The sequence below is a fragment of the Natator depressus genome, chromosome 1 (genome assembly GCF_965152275.1).
Source record: "Natator depressus isolate rNatDep1 chromosome 1, rNatDep2.hap1, whole genome shotgun sequence".
Classification (NCBI taxonomy): Eukaryota; Metazoa; Chordata; order Testudines; family Cheloniidae; genus Natator; species Natator depressus.
Window position 1 is genome coordinate 109,558,534 of NC_134234.1, and position 15,494 is coordinate 109,574,027.

The 15,494-nt window shown below is 43.4% G+C and overlaps 1 protein-coding gene across 1 annotated transcript; it reads left to right on the forward strand.

Moving 5' to 3' along the window:
* The first annotated feature begins 692 nt into the window (after positions 1-692).
* PROZ (protein Z, vitamin K dependent plasma glycoprotein) lies at positions 693-13,441 on the forward strand. Its single transcript, XM_074963922.1, has 8 exons — positions 693-762; positions 2,698-2,861; positions 4,635-4,659; positions 5,540-5,653; positions 8,560-8,691; positions 11,484-11,572; positions 12,294-12,417; positions 12,924-13,441. The coding sequence occupies exons 1-8, from the start codon at positions 693-695 to the stop codon at positions 13,439-13,441; spliced, it is 1,236 nt and encodes a 411-aa protein (XP_074820023.1).
* Positions 13,442-15,494: the final 2,053 nt, after the last annotated feature.

Here is a 15,494-nt window from a genome sequence, read left to right on the forward strand (position 1 = left end):
AGTGGGTTCTTCCTTCATCCCGTCTGAGGGTGTAGTACTGCCGCTGGCAGCCGAAAGCGAGAGGGGAGGTGTCATGAAAATATAGCCTTACAGAACAAATCCTGCTCCTGGTTATTCAATGTAACCCCAATAGTCAATGGAGTTTTACTGGGGTACAATGGAGTTGAGAACATTTTCAGAGATTCGGAAAGGCAATGTAAGGAATTTCCTTAACCTGTTATTGCCCTGGTAAATAGTTTATGGGAACAGTCTTTTTACTAAATCCTAAAACAGTCTTACTGTGTACTCTTCTCCGACCAGTTATCCTCCAACTTGTACCTGTACTGCACTGATGTATGGTACTAGCGGTCAGCTTTTTAGCAGCTCTCCCCTTTTCGTGTCATGCGAAGTGGGGACTGGGTTATGGGATGGATGTTCAAAATGTGGTGCTGCCCAGCAGTTTTCAGGGTAGCTGGCAAATCTGCTCCACCCTATCTGTCCAAAAGATAAGGGGTTGCCTCTTTCCTCGAATGGGAGCATTGTTGTACCACTAAAAAAAAATTTTTTTTAGGTTGTCATTTGTTGACACTGAACCCAGGCATTGCCCTTAGAGTTACTGAACTTTAAACTTGAACATTTCTCGTTTAGTGACTTCCCTGAAAGCTCTGCAGGAATGCAGGCAAGCTACAGTTAACTATTACAGTGGATCAAAAATGGCAACTCACTTTTGGACAATATGCTTTCTTCTTTTTGTCCTCTTTTTCCTTCAGACAGAACAGACAGGTATGGCATTTGCTTTGTTGTTGTTTTAATTTGGCTTTGTGGTGATCTTCCTAAAACACAAAAATATTATTTGCCTGGTTTTGTTTTAACTTTGTAGTACAGGCTGTCATTGAAGCTGGCAGCTCCTCATTTTCACCCACATTTCTCTTGCTTTTCTGATGCACTTTAGCAAAAACTACAATACAGTTACTGATGCAAAAACCTTGCTTTATTTCACAGTATGTCATTCTATTAACATCAGCAGAATGCTTTTTCTGTACTCTGTACTTATCATCCATAAAGAGTGCCCATATGTGCAATAAAGTGCCTTCTCACTTGGTCTTCCTAATCATCATTCTGATGAAAATTGAGTTTATGGTAGAAGGCCAAAAGACATGGCTTTTACGTGATTTGCACAGATGCACTTTTCTGCATTAATGCTCTAGAGTATGTCAGATGGATGGGAGAAGGAGAAAGACGCTCTGCATTTTATGCATTACACTCACAGTGATAATAGTAATGATTTTCTTTGAATTTCTTCAATCATGTACCACAATATGATTTTTAAAAGATATTTTAAATGCACCAGAAATCAAACTAGTGACAAAAATGCACGATCAATCATGCAAGAAAAATGAGAGAGACACATTTTTTAAAAAATATATTGTGGCACTAGATAGCTTTTTTTTTTTTTTTAATAGTGGAACTGATTTTTTTAAAACAGCATAAACAGTGCTAAATTAGTCTGTTCTCTTGTCACTTGTTTTTTTTTAAAGGTTTAACTAAGAAATTACATACAATTTCACAATATTGTTCTGTTACTAAGTATCATGGCCCCCAATTCCTTGATCCCTCATCAGATCCACATGGTTCTAGCCTCTGCCACCCAAGGAACTGGTCTTTTTTTCTGGCCATTGTACATTATATTTGCTTTCCCTAAACACGTAAATTAAAAGCCAAATTTGGCCATCTTTATTCAGCCAAGACTGTTGGTGGAGTCAGTCTGAGTAAGGAGTGGAGGATTGGGCCCTTAAATAACAATTGAGGTACAAATCGTTCCCTCCATCTTTGCAGAAGGATTTAAAAACCCCATATATCCTCTCCCAATGGCTATAAAGTGGGGAGTGTTCCCTTTATGGTAACATTTCTCCTCCCTTCCTTGCCCTGTAGAAGCCCCTTCCACACGTTTTGTGAATTTGTTTTGGAGGGGTGGCATGAAGCCAGGGTGAGAGAAGAGGTTGTTAGATGGACTTACCTAATTCTCCCTCCAAGAAGAATTCTGCCGGCAATTAAATATGGAGTCAGCACTCACTTTACCATGCAACCTGTCTGTACTGCAGAACTCCAGTTGAAGAAGAGGGTTCTGGATAAGTGTGCTTGTTACAGAGACCCTGGTATCATGACTCCATCTGAACCAGATTGTCATGGAGTCCAGGACAGAGCCAGGGGCAATGGAGGCAGGGTAGGAATACAGGACTGCCATGTGGATGGCCCTGCCTCTGGTGGACTCCCTGAGATCTGGGGATTGGCAAGGTTGAACTAACTTCCTATTCTACAGGGTTCAAATCCTCCACTTCCCCATGGAAAATAAAGACAAAACTTAATTTGTGTCAGAGCTTTCCAAGGCTGAGCCCCGGCACCTCTAGGCTTGGCAGTTCAGAGCCCTGGCACCTCTGGGCTTGCTGCATCAGTTACGAAAGTAAAAAAATTGCACCTCTTTCATTACAAATTAAGCACTGGGACAAAATTCCATGATTTCCCAGCCCAATCTGGGCTAAGAAAGTAGTGCTGGTGCAGTATATGCACTTATACAACTTCAACGTTGATGCAATTCCTTCATATTTCTCTTCATATTAAAAACTGCCTGCTTCCTGACCTATTTTAAGAAGAGACAGAAGTAGATAACAAAAACGTCTATATAGTTACATTAGTGCCTCTTGTTATCCAACTTTTCAGTCTTTCTATCAGCCAACAATGCGAATCAAGTTATCTCAAGACATAAGCGTGGGTCTTTCCTAATTATTGAGGAGTTCTTTCAAGGCAATTTGGAAAGAGAGTGCCTAGAAGAAAGATGCACATATGAAGAGGCACGAGAAGTATTTGAAGACAATGAAGAGACTGTAGGTATTTTTTTATTGTTTGTTTTTCTAAGAATTGCAACACTTGCTGCTTCTTAGCCGATCAGAACCTGTCTACGCTGCAGCAATGTTTGATTCTTTGCGACCTATCAGTATTGCCTAGATTTCTCTGCAATGTGAAATCAATCTTCCATTGCACCGCAACACTTTTTTTGCTCCAGTGTTCCAATAAGGGATTGATGGTGGGAGAAGGGGCCAAGAAAGAGGCGGTGACTCCCTGGTAGGGCCAATCAGCAGCAGCTACGAGGGGAGGCCCCCTGTCCTGACCAGCGGGCAGATGCCTCCGAGTACAGCATTGTGTAGCGTGCTACCTCCCTGCAGTGCATGGGGTGCATTTTAAGGGAACCTTGCCAGGGGCCCTATCTGCAGTGAGAGTGAGGGAAGCAGCTGGGGGAGGGGGGTGCCAAGGCCAGCAATATGGGTAGTGGGGCTTCAGGGGGAGTTTGGGAGGGGTTGGTGATGTTGAGAGGCTGGTGCCGCTGGCGTGTGTGTTGGGGGGTGAATCCAAGAGCAGTGTTACACACACACACACACACCTCTGCTCCCAGCTGCATCTTTCCTGGCTGGGATCCAGCAGGGGAAGCAGCAGGAAAGAGGCTTGCTCAGCAGGCGCCACAGCACACACCAGTGGCCAGGAAGAGCGACAGCATGGAAAAGTCCACTGCCTGCTGTGAGATTCCAGTGGGACTAAGGGACCAGATTCAGGCCTGAGTGACCGGATGGTGTGAGACGTGTGACCAGGGGGCAGGAACAATGCATGTGGTGGGGGTGCTGAGAGCCAGTGAACTAAACTGTAAACCCTGTATAGAGTGGAAGCCACTTCAAGCCAGGGGGGTGCATTAGCACCCCCCGAGCCTCTCGTTCCAACACCTATGGGTGTGACACTTGGCATCCTTGTATTTTAATGCTTGCTCCAACTCCGTTAATGTTAAGGGGAGTGGTCCAAAGCCTCAGAGTCCTAGTCGTCTCTCCAATTAACCAGCACGATCAGTATTGCCAATTCTGGGAGAGCAAACATCATGAGAGGGACCAAATAAATCAATCATGAAATTGGCATAAATATCATGAGATGTTTTTTAAGTTATATAAATCTTTTTCATCTGTTCTGATGCTTGAAATGTTAGGATGGTTTATGCCTGCACTTCAGGAAACTCAGCCTGAAATGTACAAAAATACACACACACCCTGGGGGAACTCCGCTCTTTCACACATCCTTTAAAACAGATTTTATATTTTAAAAAATTAACATCTGTCACTGATGGTACAATATACAACAAATCACACACTTCTCAACTTTCTGCCACTTGGGGCCCAGGTGACAGAGCTTGGGGCTCCCTTCCTAAGCTGATGGTGTTGGTGGGGGAGGATTTCAAGTGGTGATCACTGCCAGACTTGGGGACAATGGGGTTAGGTATTGTAATTGATGCATTGTCACATCATTGTCCAGATGTTTCTTACATGCCACACATATTTCTTCTTCCCTCCCTAACATTTTTTCATAAGAAATATTTATTTTGGAATAAAGCAATAGGTTCTGATCCTGTGCTCCTGACTCAAGGAAAAGTCTGATTGCGTTCAGTGGGAAGTTTCCCTGAGTAAAGAGGGTAGGACCAGGACCAAAGTTTGTATGACTGTTTAACTTTTAAGCATAGACTATAAGATTTATTCTCTTGCACATTTTTTGTTATGACAAAGTATCTGTGGGAAAAGGTATTAGCCAAGAGATGTAACAAGATTTCTTTTTAATTTTTTCAGAACAAGTTTTGGGCTCGCTATTTCGGTAAGTTGACTGTTCAATCTCTTTTTCTAAAATGATTTTATGAAGTGATCATTACAGTTAGGATTATGGAATTTAAAAGACTCTCAAGCAGTTTATTCAATTTGCACTTTATTTTAAGTATCCTACTACTGTTTATCAAGCATCTGGTGAAGTGAGGGGAGAAGAGATACACAAAAAAAGAGCAGGAGTGGAGTCATTAAAAGCAAGCCATCTGAGAAATAATTAACAGTCAAGGCTTTAAATCAAAAAAATAGTGTTAGAATACTTGGCTAGATGCAATGACATTAAATAGGCTGTTTCTTTTATTGTTTTCCCTATGCAAGCTGGGCTAAGTTAATCTGGGGCTCTGGGCACTCCACAACATGGAGCTTTGTGTGGCTCCACTCACCCAGCACCATCCTATACCATTACCTTGTTCCTTGCCTTGGAATGGCAGTGGTAAGGGGCCTCTTCTTTCCCCCAGGAGCAACAGCAAGAGCCCTTATTCTCTCAAGAAGAGCCAGGGTTGTAGTAGGGGTCCACCTCCCCCCGCTTCCCGAGATGTAGGGATGGCAGCAAGGGGGTGCAGGCAGTACTCAGCACAGCACCCAGGATATATCTGCATGGGTGGGTAGTTGGGCCAGCCCTGCATGCACCCTCCCCGCCCGCTTCAGACACACACAGGCAGGGCATTCCCAGAGCAAGGGTCTTAGACCAGATCTACACTACAAACTTTTGCGGGCATTTCTGGGTTGGTCAGAGGTGTGAGGAAATGTGATTTGTGACTGACCAACAGCTGTGCTGGTAAAAGATTCCATGCTGGGAAGAAAGCTCTGTCATTAATAGGCGTTTGTCACTGTTGGTAACTCCTATTGCTCTTACTGATGCGATGTTCATTCAGGTGGCAGACAGTGCTCCTCAAACCCATGCCAGCACAATGGTGTGTGTCAGGACAGCATTCGCAGCTACACCTGCACCTGCACAGATGCCTATGAAGGACAGAACTGTAATTTCGGTAAGGCAACATTTCCTCTAGAGGCTACAGTGGAAACTATATGGACCTCATGCAGACAGTCTATATTGTTTGTTTTATGTTAAAACATGATTCCTAGCAGAGGATGCATGACAGTGACACATGGGAAGAGGGGATATGAATTGTTCATCTCAACAACCTGGGGTAAATCCGTTAAAATGTTAATGCCGCATGCGGCTGCATTAACTTTGCTGTGCCCTGTCACCTTCCTTCTATCCTGGAGAGATTGAGGAGGTGGCAAAGGGCACGAGAAACCCTGGCAGCATGACACCAGTGAAGCCACAATGGAGGCAGGATTGAGAGCCTGGAGCCAGGGCAGAGGGCCTCTGCGTGGATGGCCCTCTGCTCATCATCCAAAGGTTCTCAAAGCGTGGTCTGCAGATCACTTGTTAGGTGGTCACATGGTTCTCTCTCTACTCCTTGTTTCCAGATGCTATTGCATTGAATAATCTAAAACTACCTTAAATATGTTCCTGATATTACTTCTCCAGGTTATTTTGGCTGTAGTTGCCAAAGGGAAACTGTATGATTGCAAATAGTGGGGAAGATTGTCCCCACCATCATGAATGAGAGGTCAGCAGGTGCCCCCACAGGACAATCCAACTTCTGAAAATGTTTGGCAACCCTGCTGTAGTGGATCCCTCTCAAGGGACCCAGGGAGCGTGTATGGGAGCTAAACTACTGCCCATCTGATCAAATGGTCTGGGGGAAACTCAATGGGTGAACTTTGTGGAGGTTTCCTTCGTGGTTCCCAGGATGCTTTTTCTTTGGGTTTTTTTGTTAGAGGGGGAAATCCACCTCAGTTTTACTCTGTCCTGACTCAGGCAAATATCCACTGACTTCAGTGGGAGTTTGCCACAGTAAGAACTGAGTAAGGACAAAGGAAGACTATCCTAAAAAGTGAATTTCTCCATGTCGATGTTATCCTTTAGAAAAGACTGAAAGATTCAAAGCTGAAATTTTCTTGGAGCCAGAATTAGGAGTCCCAGCAAGGCCTCTTCCAATGTGAACAGGCTAATTAGTCACGAAGATCTGACTCGTTAGAAAGTATTTTGTTGGGATTCAGACTCACGGACCCCCATTTTCCACATCAGATACGCAGCTTTTTGATGAATAAAGATAACGTAAATAATACTTGTGCTCTTCTTAGGTCTACTCTGCATTTTACAAGCGCTTTTGAGCAATTTGCTCAGAACATGAGCGCATCCTTTATAATTAGTCAGTTGTTACTATTTACTGTTTTATTTACATGACAAATTGGAGGACAGAGGCAGTCTCATTCACATGGAGCTGACTACTTTTTTTAGAATTCTCTGTTATAGAAAGTCCTTTACACCGATAAACTGACTAATGACAAAGCTTAACTGTTTTTCTGGTCCACTTAAGAATGTGAATGGATATAAATCTAACTAGACAAGGACAGAAAAAGTAATAGTACTTAAAAACCCGTTGGGCCAGGTCCTTGAATCCGCTGCTTAGTGCTACTTCACCAGCCTTAAAACCAGTGGAACTGGTTATTTGGAGGTTTGCCCTGGTATGGAGGAATCCCTGGGTGCTGTGAGCCAGTGTAGCCCCTCTGGCATAGGTGGTGTAGCTGGAAAAAGGGGCAATGGCAGGGTGATGGGTCTCATCTGCTGGGGGAGGTTGTGCCTCCGCAAACAGCCTGGTGTGGCCCCACCATGCTCCTCCCCTAGGAGGCTCCCTCCTGCAGTGCCTGGTGCTCTGCCTTGGCCCAGGCTGACTGGGGCTGAGGCTGGGCAGCCTACCATGGGGACTCGGGGCGGCTGGGGCTGCGCTGCCTGCCGGGTGCTTGGACCGTGCTGTCCGGCACTCCGGGGGTGAGGGTGCTGTTGCCACACCGTGAGGTGCTCCAGGGCTGAGGGTGCTGCTGCCGTGCCACCCAGCACTGGGGCCGGGGGCCACAGTGGGGGTGCTCTGGGCTCCTGTGGGGGAAGGGGGCACAAGAGGAGGGGAAGGGGCAGAGCCTCAGGCAGAAGGGGAGGGGCTGGGGGCTAGCCTCCCGCAATGGCCAGGTCACCGGCCGCTCATTGGCAATGGCCACAGTCATCTTTAGCTCTGGCAGTCCCCAACCATGGAACGTCTCCTTGGGGACCATTGCCACTGACACAACTTAGCTCAGCCCTTGCAGCTGGACCTGTACAGCCCAAGCCTCACAGAAGCAAAAAAAATGGCTTAAAGGCAGCTTTGGTGCCTCCTCATCCCTGAGCTGTGCCAGGTACCAAATGTCCAGTCCTGGGGATCTTCCCATTATTTTTAATATTGTTTAGTGCCAAAGCAACTCTCAAGAGTTTGCCCAGCAATGGGAAGCTGAAGAGAATATTGGCACTGTTTCAGAGGCAATACGTGCTTCTTTTATTTTCTGTTCTCTTTTACATTGGTTGCTATTAAGTTTAAATTTTCTTGGCATGAGCATAAGAAGAGCCAAAAAAGAACAGCTTAAGTCCTTTATCTTTTAAGCAACTCCTGCTTCCATAAAAAGTACAATCATTCTCTTCTTTCAAAGACACCTGGCACTCAGTGCCAATACCTACAAATATATGTCATGGCATTTTCCATGTGGAGAAGAGTCAGTGTTACTTTAGCTAGTATAACCTACAAATGCAATCCTGAAATACATCCAGCCTGATCCAGTGGCATAGGGAGCAATTCACTTTACAATGACTTCATGGGAGTTGCCGGGGCTCAGTACCTCTCCAAGAAGTTAAAAAGAGGGAGTAGCAAGAATTGCTTAAATGATGAGCTCAGAAGAGCATGAAAAGTGAGCAAACGTCATTGCTTAGCAAAATAGGGCCCATGATGTGCAAGAAAATCCCAGTTTATTGCTCAATTATTGTTTCTTCGTGCTTTGTTTTTGTTATTCTCTTTAGCTAAAAATGAGTGTCAACACAAAACTAGAGAGGGATGTCAACACTTCTGCTATCCAGGATCTGAGTCCTACCGCTGCTCATGTGCAAAAGGCTATGAACTTGGGGAAGATAAAAAATCATGCATTCCAAGAGGTAAGTATAAAAAGAAGACAGAAGAGAGCATGCTTAGTCCCAGGGTAGGCAGGCTGGAGGAACGGCATCAATAGGAGCTATTATTACTGCACCGAGACCATTAGAGTGAACCAAAAGGAGGTTTCCTGAGGGTTCCAGTAATGACGACTTTCCAGAGGAAAAATAAATACAACGTTGATCAAACACAGCTTCAGAGCAAAGCAAATCCTAAAATTCATTCACTGGCCCAGATTTTCCAAACACTTCCAGTGTAAAGAGCGTCTCCTCTGAAGTCAATTGAGTTACGTCTTTAAAACAGGTTTCAGAGTAACAGCCGTGTTAGTCTGTATTCACAAAAAGAAAAGGAGTACTTGTGGCACCTTAGAGACTAACCAATTTATTTGAGCATAAGCTTTCGTGAGCTACAGCTCACTTCATCGGATGCATACTGTGGAAAGTACAGAAGATCTTTTTATACACACAAACCATGAAAAAATGGGTGTTTACCACTACAAAAGGTTTTCTCTCCCCCCACCCCACTCTCATTATGCAAGGTAACCTATTTCCCCTTGTTTTTTCCTACCCCCCCCCCCAAGACGTTCTTGTTAAACCCTGGCTTTGTGCTGGAAATGGCCCACCTTGATTATCATACACATTGTAAGGAGAGTGATCACTTTAGATAAGCTATTACCAGCAGGAGAGTGGGGTGGGGGGAGAGAAAACCTTTTGTAGTGGTAAACACCCATTTTTTCATGGTTTGTGTGTATAAAAAGATCTTCTGTACTTTCCACAGTATGCATCCAGTGAAGTGAGCTGTAGCTCACAAAAGCTTATGCTCAAATAAATTGGTTAGTCTTTAAAACAGGTGTGAGAGGAGAATCAGGCCCATTGTTTGTATTTTGCCTGTGTCTTTTTTTGTGGTTGCTGCCATGAGATCAACTCTTCCTGCTGCAGTCAGGGTAGCACATGCCTTTGCAGTGAATAGCTGTGAGAGCAGCACTGATCCTCCTACATCAGTGGGGCAGTGCTCTGACCTCTGTGTACAGGCTGGCATGAGACTATATCCACTCTCAGAGTGGGAAGCCCAGTATCAAGCGGAAGAGTCCTACCTCTCTGTTCCCAACTACCATGAGGAGAATACCCTAGCCTATGCAAAGAGGGCTTTGCTGGGTCCAGCTGAGGGAAGGGACAATATCTCAAAGGCAGCTGAGCTCCCTTCCAGGTGTGGAGGCCCCTCTACACATGTATGAATGGGGTTATGGTCTGGCACCAAGGTTTTAGGAGGCACTGCTCCTTGGCAGCTAGGCCACTTTTTTTCTCCCTTCCACCAGCTGACACACCCACACTGCTCAGTATCAAATAGCCCTCTGATCCCTCTGATTTAGGGTGACCATATGTCCTGTTTTGGCTGGCACAATTCCATTTTAAAGCCCTGTCTCAGATATCTTGATTTTTGGGGGGGGCAAAACTGGGTATTTGTCCCAGTTGCTCTTGCCAACTGATCATCACGTGGCAAAAGCAAATGGGATAAGTGCCCAGTTTTGCCAAGAAAGTGGGGCGTGCCCCACGAGTGAGGTGCAGAGGAATGTTGGGCAGTGGCGGGGGGGCGGGGCAAAGGGCACCGCCAGCCGTGCACGACCGCAGTGATGCCAGGTGGCTTGAGCCAGCCCCACACGGGGGATGGCTCAGTCAAGCCCCATGCGGTGTCCCAGTTTCCCTTTGGGAAATATGGTCACTCTGTTCCTACTTCCATCCCTCTCCTCTCCCCAATGGTAATTCGTCACACACAGTAGCCTCTAGACATGTCTGTCTGACGGCTGTTGAATCACAGCATAGCTCCAAACTGACATTTATAGCCATACCACAGAAACGACACACTTAGGCACAACTGGCAAATTATCTCATCGGCAGACAAGCTGGGAAAGCAAGAAAGACACTTCTGTGGTGATATAGCAGCGCTACTTTGTGGGGGTGGAGGAACAGGGAGGATGGGGCCTACACAGCACCTGCTTGCTCTTTGGAAGTCATGAATAATTTGACTCAGTGGTTGGAAAGGGTGGGGTCCTCTTAGGCCATGTCATCATTTTTCCAACTGGAGAAGGTCTCATGTTCAGCCTCCCTATATAGGCTAGAAGAGCAGGGCCACATTGCTTATGAAAGGGACTTTTGCTCCCCCAATCCAGAAGATGGCTGGAGTCCCTTGGGAAGTGAGGTGGATGTTTCACCAATTCAGTATATATAAGCCCAATCCCTGCCTCCTATTAGGCAGTTAAATATTTGACAGGGTAAGGGAAGCACCTGGTGTAACGTATTGCAAATGTTCACTTGTTGGAAGTGATGTTACTGGTTTAAATCTTGTAGTAGAGGAGCGACCTTTTCTCCAAAACTGTACCTCCCAGCAGCACATGGTAGTATATTCATAATTAGTGTTTTCAATTGCTTTGACCATAGCAATAAGAGAGAATATTATTTTGTCCAGCCAAATAGTGAAACAAGGTCCCTACCCCCAAGAGCTCACAAACTGAAAAGATAAGTTTCAAAGGGTTGGATTTTGTTTGATATAAATATCAAGCACTTGTTGCAATGGGAAATTATGAAAGAAGCAAACAATGAACCATTGATCTTCCAAAGTCATTAGCAAGTTACTAGAAACTGAGGATCTGGCCCTCTATTTTGGGGGGTTGGCAGGGGAGGGGAAGAACCAGTGATCTTAAAGCGTTAATGTGGGAACACCACAATATGTTCAGGGTAATGGTTATCTTCAAACATCGCCACAAAAATTTTGCACGTCTTTTTCTTTTAACCATTCCTAGATCAGTGTGCATGTGGCAGACTTGATGACGCTAAAATAATGAGGCTGAAGGAAATTAAGACGACTTGCCACAGAGGATTCCCTTGGCAGGTATTAATAGAGATCTTTGGAAGTACTGTTATTGTAGAAACGTCTATAGTAAAGCTGTGTTCTCAGATGCAACACACCTTATCTTAAAAAAACAACATTTTAAGTTTTAACTAAACAAGAGGTCAGATAAGTAGAAGCAAAAAGGTGATAGAAGACAGCAAGACCCATTATTACAAACTTTTGTAGTCAACCTCCTTGAAAAATAAAAAACTTACTGTATTTAAATGTCACAATTTATAAATTACCCTTGGCAGCATCTCATTCCTTGCACTTACCTTTGCCCTACTAGAAAACTTACTAGTGCATCAAGTATCAATATAGCAGGATTCTACCATTTTTCAATATAATTTGGAAGTCATATGACTCAGTACTTATGTAAGGGGAGCCCCTTCTGAACTGTCAGTTTCATAATACCTGGTATATTATTCGATATTTAGTGCTAGGTTCTTCTCCCTTCACTACTACAACCCTATTTGATTTCTTTGCAACTGCAGCTGTTGATAGGTCCTATCCAACTCCCATTTAAATCAGTGGGAGGTTTTCTGCAGCCTTAAATAGGAATAGGATCCCTGGGGCTAACAGGGCAGATTCTGGACATTTCATTTTAAAGATAATTAAATTACAAATCTTAGCTGCTTATAATAATTCAATATTTTGCTCTTATCCCATAATACTACCAAGTTAAAGACTACAGCAGAATTTACTGTTTTTTGTTTTATAGGTCATGTTGCTAAATTTGGAAGGAAAAGGATTCTGTGGAGGTGTTCTTTTGAAGAGCAACTTCGTGTTGACTACAGCTGAGTGTGCCCTTCTGCACAATCATTCTGGTATCAGGGTTAGGACTGGTAGGTGATCACGCTTCTTTTCCTCCTCATTGTCAATCTACGTTTTTGTGTTGTCAAAGCGTACTTTCAAAGAGTTTACATATAAAAATTGCCATTTCAGAACATTTGGTCTATCCTAGGAAACAAAGTGTCCGCATTTAAAAATATTTTGCTTATAGGGAACAATTGGCAATGTTCATTCATCATCATTCACCCCCATTTTTGTTGTATATTTTACTTTGTCATCCTGAAATTATAGTTTCTTCCTATTCACTCACACCTATATGCTCTTGAAGAGTTAAAAAGCATCTTCAAAATTTGTATAACCAGGATCTGATATGCTTAATTGCTGTAAAATCAACACCTACTACTAGCCTCTGTCTTTACTGTGAAATAAGGGTATAATCATGGTAGTAGCTATGTTGGCAGAATAACTCCCTTAACTATTAGCAATTAATCTGTGTTCAACTTTGGTGACAGATGCTAAAACTATTTCTAAGAGCAGTGACCATGTCATAACTTCACAGGGAATAAGAGAATGCATGGAGCTGGACAGGTAATAGATGTGACTGAGAAACACATACATATGCGGTACGACGAAGCTACTGGGGAGAATAACCTTGCATTGCTACAACTTCGAGAGCACATTGAGTGCAACAACTATCAGCATTTTATATGTCTTCCTGACAAAGACTTTGCAGAACATGTTTTGATTCCACAGCTGGCAGGCACTGTCAGTGGCTGGAAACAGGAAGAAAGTGAGGTGAGAGGTTCACTAGTTGAGTTGCAGGTCTCCTACCTTCCTGAAAGGGAATGTGAACAAATACTCAATACAAGTCTTACGAACAGACAGTATTGCGGACATCACCCAGAGCCTGTGGATGGGCAGCTGGCAGGAGGAAACTTTATCGCCCATGACTACAAAGGCACTTGGTTTCTAACAGGTATTTTTGGAGCTTGGCCAACTAATGTAAGTAACTGGGAACCATTTATTTTCACAAAGACTTCAAGATATATGATGTGGTTCAAACAAAAAACGGAATAAAAGAAAAAAGTCCTGACAGCACCAAATCCATAACTGCAATTACAAAGACCACTTGGATGCAGCAACTTGGTTTCAGCAAGGTCAACCTGCATTGTGTTGTAATGTTAATACTGTAAATATTTAACTGTAGTTCATCCCTCAAAACAAATCTATTGTCCAATCTGTCTTTTCTCTCCCTTTCCAAAGACAGGATTGAGGACTGTTGTAGTAGACATATGGCTACTTCACTTTGAAAATAATTAGGAGTTTGAATTTGTACAGCACTGTTCATCTACGCTGATCCTAAGAGACCTTAACTGATTGTGTATTACAAATAAATGAATCACTTTCCCCTCTCACTGAAGTGTCCCCATTGCTAGGGGGAAATGCAGTTATTGTTTCAGAGACCAGTGGTATATGGCCAAATCCTGCACAACTTTATTCATGTAAGTACTTGCAAAGCATCCCCCTGACTTTGCTAGGATTACTTGAGTAAAGATTTGCTGAATCAAACCCTAGAATAGGAATAGTCTAAATCAGACATAGGTGAAGTGATTCCTCAAGTCACAATCACCCAGGTAGGCTGCTCCAGGGGCAGCAACAGACTGGCCCTTGCTCTGGCCTCGATTGCCAATTGATAACCTTGCCCCATTTGAGCAAAATAAAAAGTGAATGCATCACTACCACGTGCTTTGTTCATCTGACAAGCGTAATTTAGTTTTAATTATTGCTGATGCTTCATTGTATGTTTTGTAAAAGTAATGAAATCTCTGTAAGAGAAGAGCTCACTGCAGTGCTCTGCTTCTACATTCTTGCTATTGAGTAGGGACAGTCAAGTCAGAACAAGACAGTTGAAACAAAGTACTCCATTTTGATTCAAATCCTTCTGCCCCAGAGAACTGACATGCTAAAGACAAGACAAACAAGTAAATGAGACAAGTGGGCTGAGGTGGAGGCCAGGGGAGATGGAGTTACAGAAAGAATAGGCTGTATGCTACTCTTAGCCAATCAGGAGCAGTGATCACAACCCAGTCCCTGCCTCAGTTTTCTTTGTGCCCTACAGAAGAGGGGCATTCTGAATAGAGCACATCTATTTTCCTCACTGATCTTGCAGCACTGATGTCAATGGGAATGGGATTCAAAAATAAAGAGGCTTGGATCCTTTTTCCAGTACTGCATGTTTTAATTATCCACTCTCAAAACACTCATTAAATATATACTCTTCACTTTCCCAACACCCTTAACAGGACACTTTCAGAAGTTAGATCTATGAATCTACACTACTATAAGAATGACTTAGGGCAGGTCTACACTTAGAGTGACGTGTAGTGGACAGATACTCTATGGCCAGCTAGCCCTGGTATAAATAGCAATGTAGCTGGTGAGGCATGGCTTAGGCAAATAGAGAAGAGGCAAGCCAGAACCCAAAGTTATGTATCTACACGCCTCTCTACACACCCAAACAGTGCCTCCCTGTCTACACTGCTACTTTTAGCAGTGTAAGGTCCCCTGTTCTGGAGCCTTTCTCTGCCAAAGACTCTAGCAGCAGGGAAAGGGACTTCATATTTGAACTGATAATGAAATATCTCTCACCACTAGAGTCATGTTATTGTTGAAGTATGCAAAATCATTTTCAGCAGAAACAAAATAAAGCGAATGACTTTCTCACATGTCAAAACTAAGTCACTTAAACACCATTAGAAGCACATTGCACAGAAATCAGAAGTACTGTTCTGTTTTCAAGTGCTACTGAAGTATGTTTGTTGTATGCAGGTGGCAAAACAACCTGGTTTTGTAACTTTTAGTTCTTGTACTGTACAGAAAAAGTTAGAACTTAACAGAACAATGAAAGCAGCCTGAATATCCCATTAAAATAATGTCAATCTAGGAAACTACTTACCTCACAAGTGTGTTAGTATTTTTTTTTTTAAACCTATAATAATTTTATTGAAACTTTCATTATAAAGACTGTTAAATGTCTTAGATGGTGTGTGCTGGTGCTAAAACAGTCTGGAATAAAATCATCACTGTTACTACCAAGAGAAAAATATCACATTTGTTTTATTATTTTTAC

Excerpts from the sequence above, each read along its gene's own strand:
- PROZ (XM_074963922.1), top strand. The coding sequence starts at position 693 with ATGGCAACTCACTTTTGGACAATATGCTTTCTTCTTTTTGTCCTCTTT. Across the intron at positions 11,573-12,293 it reads ACAGAGGATTCCCTTGGCAG|GTCATGTTGCTAAATTTGGA; the intron begins GTATTAATAGAG and ends TTTGTTTTATAG. Across the intron at positions 12,418-12,923 it reads TGGTATCAGGGTTAGGACTG|GGAATAAGAGAATGCATGGA; the intron begins GTAGGTGATCAC and ends ATAACTTCACAG.